The sequence below is a fragment of the Equus quagga genome, chromosome 5 (assembly GCF_021613505.1).
Source record: "Equus quagga isolate Etosha38 chromosome 5, UCLA_HA_Equagga_1.0, whole genome shotgun sequence".
Taxonomy (NCBI): Eukaryota; Metazoa; Chordata; class Mammalia; order Perissodactyla; family Equidae; genus Equus; species Equus quagga.
In genome coordinates this window covers 93009610-93026620 of record NC_060271.1, presented here as the reverse complement: position 1 = coordinate 93026620, position 17011 = coordinate 93009610, and the positions used below count along the sequence as shown (strand labels likewise).

General features: G+C 38.0%; 1 protein-coding gene across 8 annotated transcripts in view; it reads right to left on the bottom strand.

Annotated features, from left to right (window-relative positions):
• Positions 1-16426, bottom strand: part of CCDC88A (coiled-coil domain containing 88A) — a 122013-nt gene extending 105587 nt beyond the window's left edge. For all 8 annotated transcript variants that reach the window (XM_046661169.1, XM_046661168.1, XM_046661167.1 and 5 more), the window contains exons 1-2: positions 15639-16426; positions 15442-15542 (exon numbers count right to left, since the gene is read on the bottom strand). In XM_046661169.1, coding sequence (XP_046517125.1) covers positions 15442-15542; positions 15639-15701 — 164 coding nt within the window. In that variant the 5' untranslated portion in view covers positions 15702-16426. The remainder of the gene's footprint in view (positions 1-15441; positions 15543-15638) is intronic.
• Between the last annotated feature and the right edge of the window lie 585 nt (positions 16427-17011).

The window sequence follows — 17011 nt, the reverse complement described above, 5'->3', positions numbered from 1 at the left end:
ACTACATCACGAGGCCAGCCCCTCATTGTCATTTCTGAGAAGCAATAAAGACCTCCAAAATGAGGAAAAACTTTAAAAAGTATTTTCCAAAGTATAATCTCTTCTAATTAATGAACTAAAACATATAGTCATAGAAACTTACCTCAAGTAAGAAGTTTTTAAATTCAATTAGAAAATCCTTTTTCATCGTCAGTTTCTCTAATACTAAAAAAAAAGTCCCCATAAAAGATAACTCTAAGAATATGAATTCTACTAAGAGCAGAATAAGACTGCCACAATATTGTTTTAATTTGCCCTTTTCAGTGTACCATAAAAGGGCCCCAAAAGATCACAAGCTAACTTCATCATAAGCCCACCAATTAAAGGCAAAATAATAGACGCCTATTAAAAAAGCACTGCTGGGGCCAGCCCCGTGGCCAAGTGGTTAAGTTCACACGCCCCACTTCCACGGCCAGGGGTTTCACTTCCGCGGCCAGGGGTTTCGCCAGTTCCGATCCTGGGCGTGGACTTAGCACTGCTCATCAAGCCCTAGTGAGGTGGTGACCCACATAGCACAACCAGAAAGACCTACAACTAGAACATACAACTATGTACTGAGGGGCTTTGGGGAGAGGAAGAAAAAAAAAGATTGGCAACAGATGTTAGCTCAGGTGCCAATCTTTAAAAAGAAAAAAGAATTTAAAAAAAAGCACTGCTATTTGAACAACAGAGAAGGAAAAACAGCCACACATACAAACAAGTGTAGTATTGAAACAGATGTGATGAACTGAAAACCAAGTCAGAGGGAAGGCACACAAATAGGGAGGTAAGGAATTATTAATAGACAAGGTAAAGAAATCTGCAGCATGGTCTACAAATGGCCCAAGAGAAATAAACAGTTTGGGGGACCTCCAATTTAATTAAATGGGTCACTAGTTTTTAAAAGACAGAGGAATAAATGACTTAAGATTTTAGAATATTTTGAAAGGAGCTGTGAACAGCAAAGTTGATGGATAATGGGATGTTCAGAAGAAAAATGTGCAATACTCAATTAATACTGAACTTAATTTCTCCATTATAGAACTAAACCACAAAAAAACCCCCACAAAAAAACCCTCTGGAGAACTATGTAAAGACAACCAAGATTTTCTTCTAGAATTAATAACTCAGTAACAGGCTATGTCTTCAAAATAATGTGTAAAAGAGAGTAATTATATGGATATTCTCAGAAAACAGAAAAATTTATTGAGGACAGCAGTGCTCAATCTCTGAAATACTGTTTTGAGCTCTTTCTATTAGCACAGACAAAACTTTGAATCCTTACAATTAATAGTATGTCACAAAGATGGCTAAATTCTAACAATTGAGTAATTAAAACACAACTTAGTTTTCAGAGAATTGTTAAATCTCCTAAATAAGTTTTATCCTAAAAACACAGACTTTAAAGCATTCCAATGGCACAAAAGAATTGAAATAACACATCGTCAAAACTATTTTACTAAATAAATTCAAAAATGAAAAATGCACTATCTAAAAGTCATGAGAATTTAAACAAGAGCACAAATACACAGCTATTGAAATGTTTCTCATACAAAATTAGGCATCATTGCCAAAACATATTGCTATATTATACACTTAAATGTTCTTAGCTGCAAGTTAGGAAAAATAAAAAGAAACTAAATGTCCTTATTTTTTCATGCAAAATTAGGTATCCAAACTCCACATCACTTTTTCTATAAATACATAATTTTAAGGATAGTTTGTCTGCTCAGCTTTAATCATGGCATCATCTTTCATTCTTCCCTTTCAAACACTATATCTAGAATTCCATCAATGCTTTTGCAATAGTTCTTGAATTTGCTCCTTCTTCAATCATACAGTCCACCCTGATTTAGGACCTCACCACAAGCATAGATAACATTCATCATTATCCATTTGTCTTCCTTACTTGTCCCTGCCTGTTATCCACCTCTGTTTCAAGCACTAACACAATATAAGTTTCACTGATTCACTGATGCATTCTCAGTACTTACAATAGTGTGCACAGTATATGCTCAGTAAATACTGGATGAACAAATGAATTCCATACTCAATCCATTTTGCAAGTTAATGCCAAAATGACTTTTCTAAAATAATACTTTTAATCCCCTAATAAGGAATTTTAAACAGCTTTCCGCTGCCTCCTATATGCAGTCTAAATTATACTAGTTAACTTTCCATTTTCCCATAATCTGACCTACTATCTGCCTAAGCAACTTTATATTCTACTATTCCCCAACTTGAATCCACTACTATAGCTAAGTCCCCTCACCATCTCCCAAATCATAAAGACAATATGCTTTTTCCTCAAGCTGCTTCCCTAGTTTAAAATACCCTCCTCTTCTCATCTATCTCAGCTACCCAAGTCCAACCATTCTTCAAGGTTTGAATCAAATCTAACTTCCTCCCTATCTAGGTTTCCCTGACTATCTATACCCCTAGAAGCCAAATGGGACTTCTGACTAACTTCTAAACAGTAGGGCTACCTAACCTACCCCCACTAACACATGCACACACACTCAAAAGAAACGTATAAAATTCACACAAATTAAAGAAAGAAAGAAAAAAACCAAACTAATAACCAGACGTTTGTTTTCAGATACATGCTTGGGATCATTCACCATTTACTATAGATGCATCCTCATCAGTTATTTACATTCAACACAATACTTAAGTTTAAAACAATAAAATGAGATACTACAAGATTCTGAATCATCACGTGTATATTCCATTTACAAAGGTAGACATATAGTTTAAGTCATTTGCAAAGATTTTAAACAAAAAGTTGGAAAAAACTGTTAACCTTCAATTATGAGAAAACAACACTCCATTTTCCCTGAACATTCAAGTTAACTGAGATTTTACTGTGGTTCACCCTTTTTAATCAATCTCGGCAAAAACGGATTGAAGTACTGCCTCCACTGGTCTTTCTCCACAACTTCTCATCCTCCACAATTTTGTAATAATCCAAGTCTTAATTAAGGACTAGGACCCAACATCTAAAACAAAACCATCTTCCTTGGGTCTTTACCCCCCAGGGAAAGGAAACAGTCATGTTGTCAATAACAATGTGAAGTTCAAAATATTTTTCTAGCCATCACTAGGAAAGTAAGTCACATCAAGAATACACCATATTTTAAAATATCCTGAAAAACCATTGAGATATTCCACAAAATTTGATCTTTAACACAAGGATTACGTTAAAATAAAGTTACAATTACCAGTCTACTTCCTTCTCCACTATTACATTTCTCTTTACAACACTGTTAAAATTAGCTATTTATTTCCCAGCTTTCTATTTTAATTCAAAATACTCATTTCTACCTTTAGTGGTAATCAAGAGATCACAGCTTCATGAAGAGTAAGGAAGTTCCTTTTCAACTCTAGTTATTTTCACTCTATTCCATTTTATCCACCCATTAGCATGGTCCAACCCTGACCCTAAATCACCATTCAGAATTGCAACCTCCAAAATCTCAAATCTGAAAGTCCCCTCTGACCTCAATCTCCTATTTCACCCTCTCCCACTCCCTCTAAACTTCTTTGTCCTTATTGCAACCTCCAGTCTATCAGCTTCCTCCTGCTGACACCTGCTTTCCTCCTCACTTTAATGCTCACACTCTATTCACTTCAACTATTCACCTGAGAATATTCCACCCCACATCTACACAGCAATTCCCAATTCTAACTAAACGCTACAGATCTTTTTGTCAGTTTCTGAGCAGCTAAGCATAACTGGGTAAGTTATTCAACCATGCTGATTGCTCCACTACAAATGTGTGGTTTCCAAATCTCACATAAACCATCAATCCTGCATGACAATACTTGTAATCTCATCCTTAACTGACTCCCTTTGTGACTTCTTCCCAGCAGCCCTGTGAAATTTTTCCACTTTCCTCAAACTTTTAATGTTGCTGTTTCCTAGGATCTGTCACTGACCCACCCTCTTTTGCATTTTTTTCTTCCGGACACCCATTCCCTTAGTTTCTGTTACAAACTTAAAAGCTAACTTCCATAACTCTATCTCTATTCTAGACCTTTCTCCTGAGCACCTACAGTATCTACCTGCCCAGAAGATGTTTCTCACTATTCACCAGACATTCCAAAATAAACCCAGAACTTATTTTCTACACTTTCCCTCCGCTCAACTTTTCATCCTCCTGTAATGCCTTACTTAGTAAGTGAACTACCATCCACTCTTCAGCCAAGGAAAAACTTTGGTAATTATCCTAGACCCATCCCTCTCTCATTGTTCATGTCAAATGGGTAATCAAGTCCCATCACTTCCGGGTTATCTCTGCCATATCAACGCAGTTTCTAACTCCGCTCTGGCCTTCTTCAGCACCAACATCTATCCTTTTAAAAGGCAAATACTGTCTGTTTCAATTCCTGCTATGATTTCTATAGCCTATATTACTGTTTTTCAAGCTGGAGTAAGGTAGTGACATCTTTTAAAGAAAGAAAATTATTGAGGATCTGTCCACAGACATCCTAAGAATCCATGGACCTAGTTTTTTGAAAAAGGCTTAAGAAACAAGTCTTAGTCTATGAAAAAAAATCTTTCAATTGTGAATTATCACTGCAAAAGAATATCGTTATTATCTCTTGAAAAATAACTTAAATTACCAAAATGAAAACACAGAAATTGAAATTCCTAAAGTACTCACAGAACCCCAATAACATATGCTTATCCAGTTTAAGAATCACTAGTTGTGATCATTAATTTTATGCGTCAACTTGGCTAGACCATAGTGTCCACATATTTAGTCAAACATTATCTAGATGTTCTGTGAAGTGTTTTTTGGATAAGATGAACATTTAAATCAACAGATTGTGAGTAAAGCAGATTACCCTCCATAATGTGGGTGAGCCTTATCCAATCTTTGAGGGCCTTAATGGTACAAAGACTGACCTCCCATTAGCAAACTGCCTTTAAACTCAATGCAAGTCTTCCCTGAATCTCCAGCCTGCCAGTCTACCCCATTAGATTTTGGACCACCCAAGCCTCCAGAATCTGAATGAGCCAATTGCTTAAAATTGATTAAAATCTCTCTCTCTCTAAATATACACACATCTTGGTGTTTGTTTCTCCAGAGACTCCGACTAATACACGTCTCTTCAGGAAAAAACCGAATCTTCTTAACATGATATCTAAGGACAGTCTCCAACTGCCCTCTCTTCGCACTCATTTCCCATGTGCAAGAAGCATATAATCTCTGCTTTGGCCATACAAAATACCTTACAGTTCCCTGATTCCACCACTTTTATTCACATCTTCACGCCTCTTCTTTTCATGCTATTTTCTTTGCTTAAAATGTCCTTCCTCCTACTCCCACTGTTTATGACTCCTAGTCACCCAATTGCTCTTAACTTCCACATCCCGATTCAAATGTCCCCTCATCCAAGAAGCCTTTCCTCCAGTAAATAATCATTTTTCTCTTTGTGCCAACATTATATCAAGAACATAATTCCATAAATAACACATATATCACATTGCAATTTGTTTACAAATCATTCCCCTTACTAGTGGGCAAAGACCATACCTTATTTAGCATCATATCCATAGCACCTAACAGATAGTTTGTCATATAATAAGCACTCAGAAACTATTCACTCAATGAACTGAACTTGGAATAAACCCTCCTTTCATCCCTCTCACTGAATACTGTATTTAGATCCTGGCAAAAGAGGTCTCTGCCCTGAGTCCCACTCTGGCCCTCCTCAGGCCATGTCCCTCACCCTGGGCAAGGATTTCATGGAAACAAGAAGTTGTATCTACACACTCCCTCTTCTAGATGACACAGCAGTTACCTGGAACTCTGGAATTTCTTGCCCAAACACCTCTAAACCAATTTCACGGCCTGTGCAGGCCTCTTTCTCAGGTCTGTCCTGAGGATGGACTATGCTCTAGATGTATACCCTCTTGGGCCACGGAGACATTATTTGGAGGAGAGAGTACCAGAGCTTGGACCGCGAGCATGCACACAGGATGTCCACAGTCATGCAGTGAGACTTCTTTGTGGTGCCACACAGAGCTAGGGATGGGGGGAGGAGTTTGGGCCCTGCCACATTCTGACATGAAACTATGAGTTCATGAATTCTAAATTCCACAAATTCTAAACTTGAATCTTTCCTTTTAAGTCATTATCAAGGTATTTTTATCAAGATAAAAGACCAGAATATATTTAACAATTTGTTATCCTGGTTTATAACCTTTAAATACTTAGGCCTATTGTGGTAAATGAATGCTTGCCCTAGGTCTCACCAATGTTAGGGGAAGGCCTCCTCTCACTCAGAATAAAGTTGATGAATTCCATTAACCTAGTTTTATTAATGATCTAGCAAAAGAGAGTTAATATAGGAATAAAACCAGGAATAAAGAGAATATTAAGGTTATTTCCTAATTTCAATACTGGTTAAGCAACATATTAACTGGCTGATCCAGGATTTAAACTTAAAATGCTCAAGTCCATGTTTTTTCCACTATACCATATTGACTCTCTAAAAGTTGCTAGTTTACTAATGACGAATTTGAATACTAGACAGACACCTTTTTTTTTTAATTTTTATTTTTTTCGGATGTACACATTTCAAATTCTGTATACATTACATCATGTTCACCACCCAAACACTAATTATAGTGCCTCCCCTCACATATGACCCTAATCACCCCTTTTGCCCTCCCCCCTACCCCTTCCCCAATGGTAACCACCAGTCCAATCTCCAATGCTATGTGCTTTTTTTTTTTGTCGTTTTTATCTTCTACTTATGAGTGAGACCATATGGTATTTGACTTTCTCCCTCTGACTTATTTCACTCAGCATAATACCCTCAAGGTCCATCCATGTTGTCACAAATGGCCAGATTTCGTCATTTCTTATGGCTGAGTAGTAGTCCATCGTGTATAAATACCACATCTTTATCCATTCGTCCCTTGATTGGCTCCTAGGTTGCTTCCAAGTCTTGGCTATTGTGTACAATGCCGCAATGAACATAGGGGTACAAGTATCTTTATGCCTTTGTGTTTTCAAGTTCTTTGGATAAATACCCAGCAGTGGAATAGCTGGATCATATGGTAGATCTATCCTTAATTTTCTGAGGATACTCCAAACTTCTTTCCATAGTGGCTGCACCAGTTTGCACTGCCATCAGCAGTGAACAAGGGTTCCCTTCTCTCCACACCCTCTCCAACATTTGTTGTTTCCTGTCTTGTTAATTATAGCCATTCTGACCAGAGTGAGGTGATACCTCATTGTAGTTTTGATTTGCATTTCCCTGATAGCTAATGATGTTGATCCACATTGGAAAAGAAGTGAAACTATCACTCTTTGCAGACGACATGATTTTATATCTAGAAAACCCTAAAGAGTCCACTAAAAAACTTTTAGAAATAATAAAGGATTACAGTCAAGTTGCGGGATACAAAATCAATGTACAAAAATTGGTTGCGTTTCTATACACTAACAACGAAGTAGCAGAAAGAGAAATTAAGAACACAATCCCATTTACAATTGCAACAAAAAGAATAAAATACCTAGGAATAAAATTAACGAAAGAGGTGAAAGATCTGTACACTGAAAACTATAAAACATTGTTGAAAGAAATCGAAGAAGACACAAAGAAATGGAAAGATATTCCGTGCTCTTGGGTTGGAAGAATTAACATTGTTAAAATGTCCATACTTCCTAAAGCAATCTATAGATTCAACGCAATCCCTATCAAAGTTCCAACCACATTTTTTACAGAAATAGAACAAAGAATCCTAAAATTTATATGGAACAACAAAAGACCCCGAATAGCCAAAGGATTCCTGAGAAAAAAGAACAAAGCTGGAGGTATCACACTCCCTGATTTCAAATTATACTACAAAGCCATAGTAACCAAAACAGCATGGTACTGGCACAAAAACAGACACACAGATCAATGGAACAAAATTGAGAGCCCAGAAGTAAACCCACACGTTTATGGACAGCTAATATTCGACAAGGGAGCCAAGAGCATACGATGGAGAAAGGAGAGTCTCTTCAATAAATGGTGTTGGGAAAACTGGACAGCCACATGCAAAAGAATGAAAGTAGACCATTCCCTTACAACATGCTCAAAAATCAACTCAAAATGGATTAAAGACTTGAATGTAAGACCCGAAACCATGAGACTTCTAGAAGAAAACACAGGCAGTACTCTCTATGACATTGGTCTGAGCAGCATATTTTCAAGTCCCATGTCTGACCGGGAAAGGGAAACAAAAGAAAAAATAGACAGACACCTCTTAATATAAATTAAAATCTCAAATATTATTTTAAAATATTGAAACTTTATTCTTAGAGTGGTACCAATCTGTTTCATAAATCCTGAAAGAAGGTCAACTGGTGTTCTTCTGAAAGAGTATAGTTAAGAACTGGTCTTCCTTTCTATCTATCCTGTGAGGACTAATTTCCCATAATTAACACATACTACAGAGAGAAATTTCGTTTAAAAAATTTGAAAATACTCCCATATGTAGCAACTAGTTCATCTGTTCTCTAGGTTCTATAGCTTAATTGGATATGAATCATACTGAGAATCAGACAATCACTATGGACTGCTCTTGAAGACATCATGCCAACGTAAGGCTGTGGACAAAAACCTCAGTAAGATGAACATCATCAGGAAAGTTACTGGAAACGAAACTGAAGGCACTGGATATTCTAATACCACACAAAACCATGGACTATGATTTGTTGTTTTTACCACCTCATCGCAAGCAAAACATAACACAGGTGGGGAAAATATCCAATAAAGGTAATTAAAACAAATAAGGGGAGAGACAGAGAACAAAAGGAGAAAGAGAAGACAAACTAAAAAAGTAAAGCAAACTGAATTCTACAATACTAAAACTAGAGAGCGTGCTCAAAATTTTGAAAATTAATAAAATTATAAAATGTCTTCATTCATTCCTTTGACATTTACTGAAAACTTACAACACACCAAATCTATGCAGGTGCTAGTAATACATAACACAAAGTCTCTAGCCTCTAAATACTAATTACCTAGTAGTTGCATCACTTTAACAATTTGGTAAGGTAGATAAAGGATCATAGGAGAGAGAGCAATTAACTCTGCCAAGGGACTTCACAGGGTGTTAAAGGATGAGTAGGAATTTGCTTGGCAAAAAAGAGGGGGAAGGCCAGTCTAGGGGGAAATGATTATCATAATAACAGAAATAAAACAGTAAAGATATCAACAGCTAATATTTATTGAACACTTGCTATATGCTAAGCATTGTGCATAAATTATCCTATTTGATTCTCATAATAACCCTGTGATTCTCTTTTTATCCTGTTTATAAATGAGGAAATTGAGAAGTAACCTGCTAAAGATCATACAGCTATACAGAGGTGACAGCAACAGAGATCACATAAAACTAAGCTGTGAACAATCCTGACTTGTTTGAGGAAACATAAATAGGTAGGTATAGTATAGCACAGGACAAAAATAATGACAGCAACCAGCACTGGGGATAAAGTGGTCAACAAAACAGAAAATAGATACTATCCTTGCCTTAGTAGAGATTATGTCTACTCCAGGAAGGAAATATTATCTCCCATCTTATGGACATAGGAACTGAGATCTGGAGATGTTAAGTAAATTGTTTAAGGTCACATGCTAATAAGTAGCACAGTGAGAACTGAACCCAAGTCTGTCTGACTCAAACCCTAAATTCATTTTACTTCACCACACAGCCTCTCTACGACGCATTCATACAACAGAAGTGTATCAAGAACCCAATGCGTGTCAAGCACTATGCTATGAATAGAGAGATGAAAGATATAGTCCCTGGCTTCAAGAAATTCATAGCTTAGTTGGTAGAGTCAAGCATACCAAGAACTGCAATACAATGAGAGAAAAGCTACCACCAAGTATTTATAGGTCATATAGAAGCACAAGGAATACTAAGCCAAGGATGCGCTAGGGAATGGCAAAGAAGCAATGATGATCAGTAGAAGTCAGTTAAAGAAAGCAATAGTGAGGAGGTGGAAGAGTGTTCTAGAGAAGGATGAGTGTGGAGAAGGGCATGGAAACATACAAGAACATAGCCTGTCTTTGGGAACTATGAGTTCGCTCAATTTTAGGCTATGCATTGAGGAATGGTATTATGCAAAGATGAAACTAGAGAAGCAGGCAGGAGCAGGATCTCAAAGGAGTCTGGATGCTTACGCAATGTGTTTACTCTCAAGGCAGAATAAAGCTATTGAACCATTTTAAAGATAGGAGAGACGAGATAAAATCTGTCTTTTAGAAAGTTTCATATGATCACAGATGAGAAGACAACTTGAAGGGGGCAAGCCCAAAGGTAAGAAAATCAGAAAGGAGCTACTACATTAATCCAAGAGTCAGTGACACATCTGAGAAATATTTGGGAGGTAAATCACAAAACTGCAGAATAAGATAGCAACTCTGACTATATCATGAGTGAGTTTTTAAAGAAGCAACAAAAACAAAACTAGAAGCAACAAAAACAAAACTAAACAAAACTATGAGGCCCAATGAGAAAACCTGACAGTGACCATACCAAAATTGAGAGTCAATGCCATACTTGGTAAGACAACCTATACATTTTATAAGTCATTTCAGGGTTATTATAGTCCTAAGCTAGCACAATCTACTTTTGAATCTTAAGCATTGACAGAATAAGGAACATTTCTCAGTCAACTTCCTCTATTAGATAGGCAGCTTCTTTATGTACACTTTATGAAGCTGCCTCTCAGGAAATACTTAAGCAGAAGTTGGATAACCACGTGTCAGGGGTTTAATTAAAAATGATTTTCATAGTAGATGACTTCTAAAGTCCCTTCAAACTCAAGATTCTAAAAGAAGAAAAGTCATAACAAGTATATCACATTTACCAAGTATTTCAAGTACAGATCTGTATACCTATCTAATGGAGTTGAATCATAGAGAATAATTCTAAATATTGTTCTGATACTATTAACAAATTTTCTCAATACTTAAAACCCTAACATATCCATATTTTCAACTACTTAGGTAATACGAATAGCATACTTTTTAAACTTTGAATTATGAAATTAACAATGTCATAAATTCCTTAAAAATTTACAGCAAGTAATATTCAAAATTGGTTACAGAACTGCATGGTATCTCAACCATGAAAATGATTATTTCTACTTCACTGTCACCAAGCCCTATGTCTGATAACTAGCACTGAGGAAAAAAGATTTTACACAGTTGAAGTAGGAAAATGCCCTGCAGCATGCAGAAGAGCTGGCCCATCATTCCAGATCTCTAAATAGCTTCCCCTTCCCATTAGTTAAAGAGGACTGATGGCATGTCACAAGCTCTTACAGAGATTCTTTGATTCAAGGAGCTACTCAATGAAATCCGGGATTCATCTCTGAACATAGTGAATCCCAAGTCAGTGAACAGACTCCAAAATTGCAAAGCAGAGACAGTAAACTGGCATGAAGAAGTCAACTCTCTCCTTTCAGATTCTAGATCAAAAACGGCAAATCTGGAGTCGCTAAATTAATCAATATTCTTACTCTTAATAAACACTTTAGATGAAAAAAAATTTTCCACCATGAGGCTCCTATAAAAAATTCTATGTCACACCTGAAAGCAAGAATACAACACTGACAGGGAAAAAATGTAATTATAAGAATATGAACAGATTTCCACTTCTGCCCAAGATGGAATAACAGGAACCAAATTTACCCTCCTGCCTGAAACTGGAAAAAGAAAAAAGACATAATATATGAAGTGTTTCTCAAGACGATGGACATCAGGCAACAAAGGATAATAGACTGGATAGATGGGAAACACACAAGATGAGTCCTACAACTGCCCCAGCTTACTGCCTTGAAAGAATTTCTAGCCCACAGAACAGGGATGGGAAACCCAGGCCGAGCACAGTGGTCTCCCTGAGTTGGGAAGATGCAACTTAGTCTGGAGACAGCAAGGTGAAGGTCATGTGCAAGGCAGAATACCTAAGAGGAGAGAGCTGCACAGAAAGATCCAGAGATTTGCAGAGGGTATCCCTCAAGTGTTCAGCTAAGTACTTATCAGTATAGACATGTGAGGAAACTACCCCAGGAAGTGAAAGAACCATCAAAATGGATTAGAGAAAACATCACCCAGAGCATACACAGGTCCAGGAATAGTTTCTGTTCCCACCAGCCAGAGTACTCAGAAGGGTTCTGCCTGAATAGTGCAACAAAGTGGTACTCCCTAAAATAAAAGCAAGATCTGAAAAGATCAGACCGTTTCCAAGTAACTTAACTGCATCCCAGAGCAAAGCTCAAGAATATTTAATGAAATACAAAAACATCCAGCACTCACCAACAAGGTAAAATTCCAAATGTCTGGCATCTAATCAAAAATTACCAGGCATGCAAAAGCAAGAAAACACAATCCATAATGAGGAGAAAAATCAATCAGCAAAACCAACCCAGAAATGACAGAGATAGAATTAAAGGACATGGACATTAAGCCAGTTATAACTGTATTCTATATGTTCAAGAAGCTAGAGAAAAGACAAGGTATGAAAGCTATAGACATGGAAGATATAAAAAAGACTGAATTTCTTGAGATGAAACTACAGTCATGTGTCACTTAACGACGGGGATACATTCTGAGAAATGCGTTGTTAGGCAATTGTCATCATGTGAACATCACTGACTGTACTTACACAAACCTAGAAGCTATTACCTACTACACACCTAGGCTATATGGTACTACTCTTAGGGGACTACCATTATATTTGCAGTCCATTGTTGACCGAAACATCAATATGTGATACATGACTGTATAATGGCTGAAATGAAAAATACGCTGGATGGGGTGAACAGCAGATTAAATATTTCAGAAGAAAAGATTAATGAACTTGGAGACATGGCAAGATAATCCAAAATGAAACAAAGAAAGACTGAAAAAAATTGAACTGAGCATCAGTGAACATCAAGCAGCCTGATACACATGTAATCAGATGTCCAAAAAGTGGAAAGAGGGCAAAATAAACATATTTGAAGAAATAATGTCAAAAATTTTCCAAACTTGATAAAAACTACAAACCCACAGATCCAAGAGCTCAACAAACTCCAAGCACAAGAAACATTAAGAAAAATATATAAAGTTTCATTTGCAAAGGGTTCTCACTCACAAATTCTATAACCAAACGTAATATAGAAATTACTTAGACTAAGGCTAACTTTTAGGTTAACTCCCTGGGCACAGTTTCAACTGACAACTTAATCAAGTACATTAAATCAAACATTAATTTGAATAAAGTGCTTAACAGAAATCTTAATGATTTCAAAAGTAGCAAAATACAGATTTTAAAACAATGAATATTTTGTTGCCCCATTAGGTAAACAATTTATTAAAATAAATTTTTGTTGATCTTATTTTAGCAAATTATTTTTTAAAAAGCCAAATCATACTTCTTCCTTTTTTTCTTAATTTTCTTTTCCTTTAATTTATATAGGTCATTCAGAACAGAATTAGGACACTGAAAAAACTTTTAAAGAAACTGAGAGGTGGAACTGAAAACAGAAGCAGATTTGAGGTTTGGAATGGAGCTAGTCCTCCCAAAAAAACAACCTGGCAACCACTATTTTGGAACAGCATTACTTTCAAAATATACATATATATTTTTTTAAGTATAAACTGTACTCAAAGTGGAAAGTGGCTAAAGTGTCTGTTTTTAGCACTTCGGTGAACTATTGAGGACTCAAAAGAATCTAAATATTTTTTGGAAAAAGAATCATTCAAGTAAAAGCCATTAAAGTGGAAAACTAAAGTAATGTTTTTTCCTATTTTTGTGAACACACCTTTTTTTAGGGTTCAGCATACAAATTCAAAATTTTCTGTCTAAAAACCAGCAAAAAAAGAGACATAGGGGAGTAAGTTCCGAGTATCTGCTGTAATGGCTACCCTTCCTGTCATGTGCATTGCCTAAAATAGAAGTCAATTTAATTATTCTACCCTTTTGCTTAGGATATAGTAGAATATTTCAAAGATAAAAAATAGTTCCATGGGAGAGATGCCAAAAATATATTAACTATCCCTGGAAATATTAATGTCTACATTCTTTTTTCCTTTCTTCAGGAAAAAGATATATACACACACTTAGATAACATATATATTTCTTTGGGTGTCTCCACAAATAACACACTTTTGGAAAATGTATAATAGTATAATACTTCCCTGCAGGACCAACAAATGCATGAAAAACAGCACACTAATCTCTTTGAGCACACAGACTAAGAAATTACCACTGGAACAATTATTTATGGATTTGACTTCTACCCTTTTTTACATAAAAAAAATCCAAACAGAAAAATAATTTCCAATAAAATACATTATTGATACTTTATATGTTAGGTTATTAGTCTACTAATAGAAGACATTCTTTAGTAACATTTATTAGTAATGCACTAATTCTCACATATATAAAAGGTAAGAGTGTCTTGAAATTTAAAGTGCCAAACTACTCATAATCAGATTCTATTCAAGAGAAATGAGGCTAAATATACATTATTTTGAGCACAACTGCAATATTCAGAGTTTGATAACCTACACTGATGTACTCGCAATTCCTATATGTTACAATACTAATAGTGATAAAAATGGAGTTATTTCACCGATCCAGCTACCAATATGATTTCAATATTCAATTCACATCTCAAAAACTTTCCTAATTAATACAAATCCAATATCAAAAACAAAAAAAACAAAGATTTGCCTACTAAATTATTATTTAGTTGCCATCAAGATTTTACTTATTTGCATTTCAAAACTAGCTCTAAGAATACCTTAAAATGATCCCCCAAATATTATTCTAATAATTCACACAATAAATCATCTAATCAGACTTCAGTTATTACACGCATTTAAATTACTTGCTACAGTTAACAGTACTCACCAATCAGAACTGTTGTTTGAAATTCTCTCTTTTGAAATCTGTTATTACTTCACCAGTTTCAAAATTTGAGCCATTTATTTTTAGACGCAAAGGTTAATAAGAAACATTTCTGCATCAAATGTGCATAACTTCATAGTAAAGACTTCCCCCTCATCCCACCCCCGCCCTTAGGAAACTATTCTCATTCTCTCTCTCTCATTTTACCAAATTATCAAAGAGGACACAATGTGGTTTGGATTTCAGCACTGAAGACAATAAGTGACAATACATTGTTTGCAGAACAAAAATTAAAATCTCACGATTTTAACAGGTATAATTACTGGATTGTGATAAATGGGCTGAGCATGTAAGATTATCACTCCTTTCAAGATCCAATTCTTAAACCACCTGAATTTTTCTGGCCAAAGAACCAAATTACGAGCTTCAAACACAGTCTCTAAATTCACAGTATCCAATTTTCCAAAGAAAACAAATTACCTAGAAAAGAAGAAAAGAACACTTACATTTGGAGCATGACCTGGTTCAAGAATACCCCATCCACCAAAGCCACATATTCATCCAGGTTGGTCCCATTTCCTGCAGCCAGGGGTCCAAACGTTTTAACCTAGAACAGAACGATCATCACGACACGAACGCCCACCTCCATCTCTGCAGCCTCAAATAATGCAGTAAAATATACAATAAAGAACACCCCACTTACCCAAGTGACCAAGGGGCTGGTCATGAACTGCTCCAAAAGCGGAGTAAAAATCTCGTTCTCCATTTTACAGATAATGTATTTGAAAAAAGGAACTACCACAAAAATACGCCTGGGGAATTGGTCACTAAACGTTGAAAAAGTAAGTAGAAATCAATAAAAGTCCATTTTGGCACGGGAAGAAAATCCCATCGTGGAGCGAGGGGAAACTCTCCCTTCTCAAAAAACACCCCAGAGGCAAACGAGCCCAAATCCCGAGAAGTGGCTTCGACAGCAGCCACGAGCGGCAGCCTGCGCTGGAAATGTCTGTACCGGGCGAGGAGGGGCAGAGAAAAGGCATCTGGAGGAGGAGGAAGGGAAAGGGGGCTGGAGCAACAAGACAAAAAGCCCGTCAAGGTTGCCCAGCTCCCGGAGGAGCCAGACCAGAGAAGCTGCCCCTAATGAATTAACCTCAACGTGGGCTAAATGAAACACCACGTTAGATACCACGTTTAGGGTTCCGAGCGGCCGCCAGGCTTGACCTCCGCGTTCTGCTCAACACGTTCCACCCACCAGTGGGCATGGAGCCGCTTCGACCGCAGTCTCCCCTGCCCGCAGCCCCTCACCACCGACAGGCAGGGCTCGCCCCTTCCCTCCCGGCAGACACCATCCCTCCGCCGCCCTCAAGCCTCGCCTGCAGCCCCCTTCCCCTCCCGGGGGCTGGGGGCTTGCATGGGTGTCCTAATCCCCCCGTTTCCTGAGCCCCGCCAGCCTTTTCAGAGCGCCTCTGGCAGGCCCTGGCACAAAATCACCGCCGCGCTCCAGCCTCCTCCGCCCTCTCTGGAGGAGCCAGAGTAACGGCCTCAGAACCGCAGTGCCGCAGCACACCCCGCTCCTCGCCGCCCAACCAGCGCAGCGAGCCTGCCGTCAAAGGAGCGCGCTGCTCCCTCCGCGCCCATATCCTTCCGCCGACTCCCCGCCCCTCCCGCGCCGCAGCCTCTGGATTGTGGGAGAAGAAAACCGCTGCATGAGCGCGCTCCCGAGAGCGCGCGACCCCGGGCCGGCCCCGCCGCCGCCCAGATCCTGGCGGCGGGCGCGGGTGCCGGGGCGTGCTCGCTGCAGCTGCTGCGGTGGCCGGCGCCTCTCTCGCGCCCCGGACGACTGCTAGGGCCTGGGGGCGGGGTTGGGGAAGGCAGAGGAAGGGGTCTGTCTGCTCGCTCGCTCCTGCCTAATGATGGTATATTTCCTCCCCGAGTGCCTTCTTTGATGTCTGGAGGAAAGGGAACAAAATCTTTCTCTTTTAAACATGAGGGATGCAGACGGCCTTTTTCGGACAGTTTGATTTGATCTGTTAAGCGTGCTTTTGCCGGCAAAACGGAATAGAAAATCTCACTGCA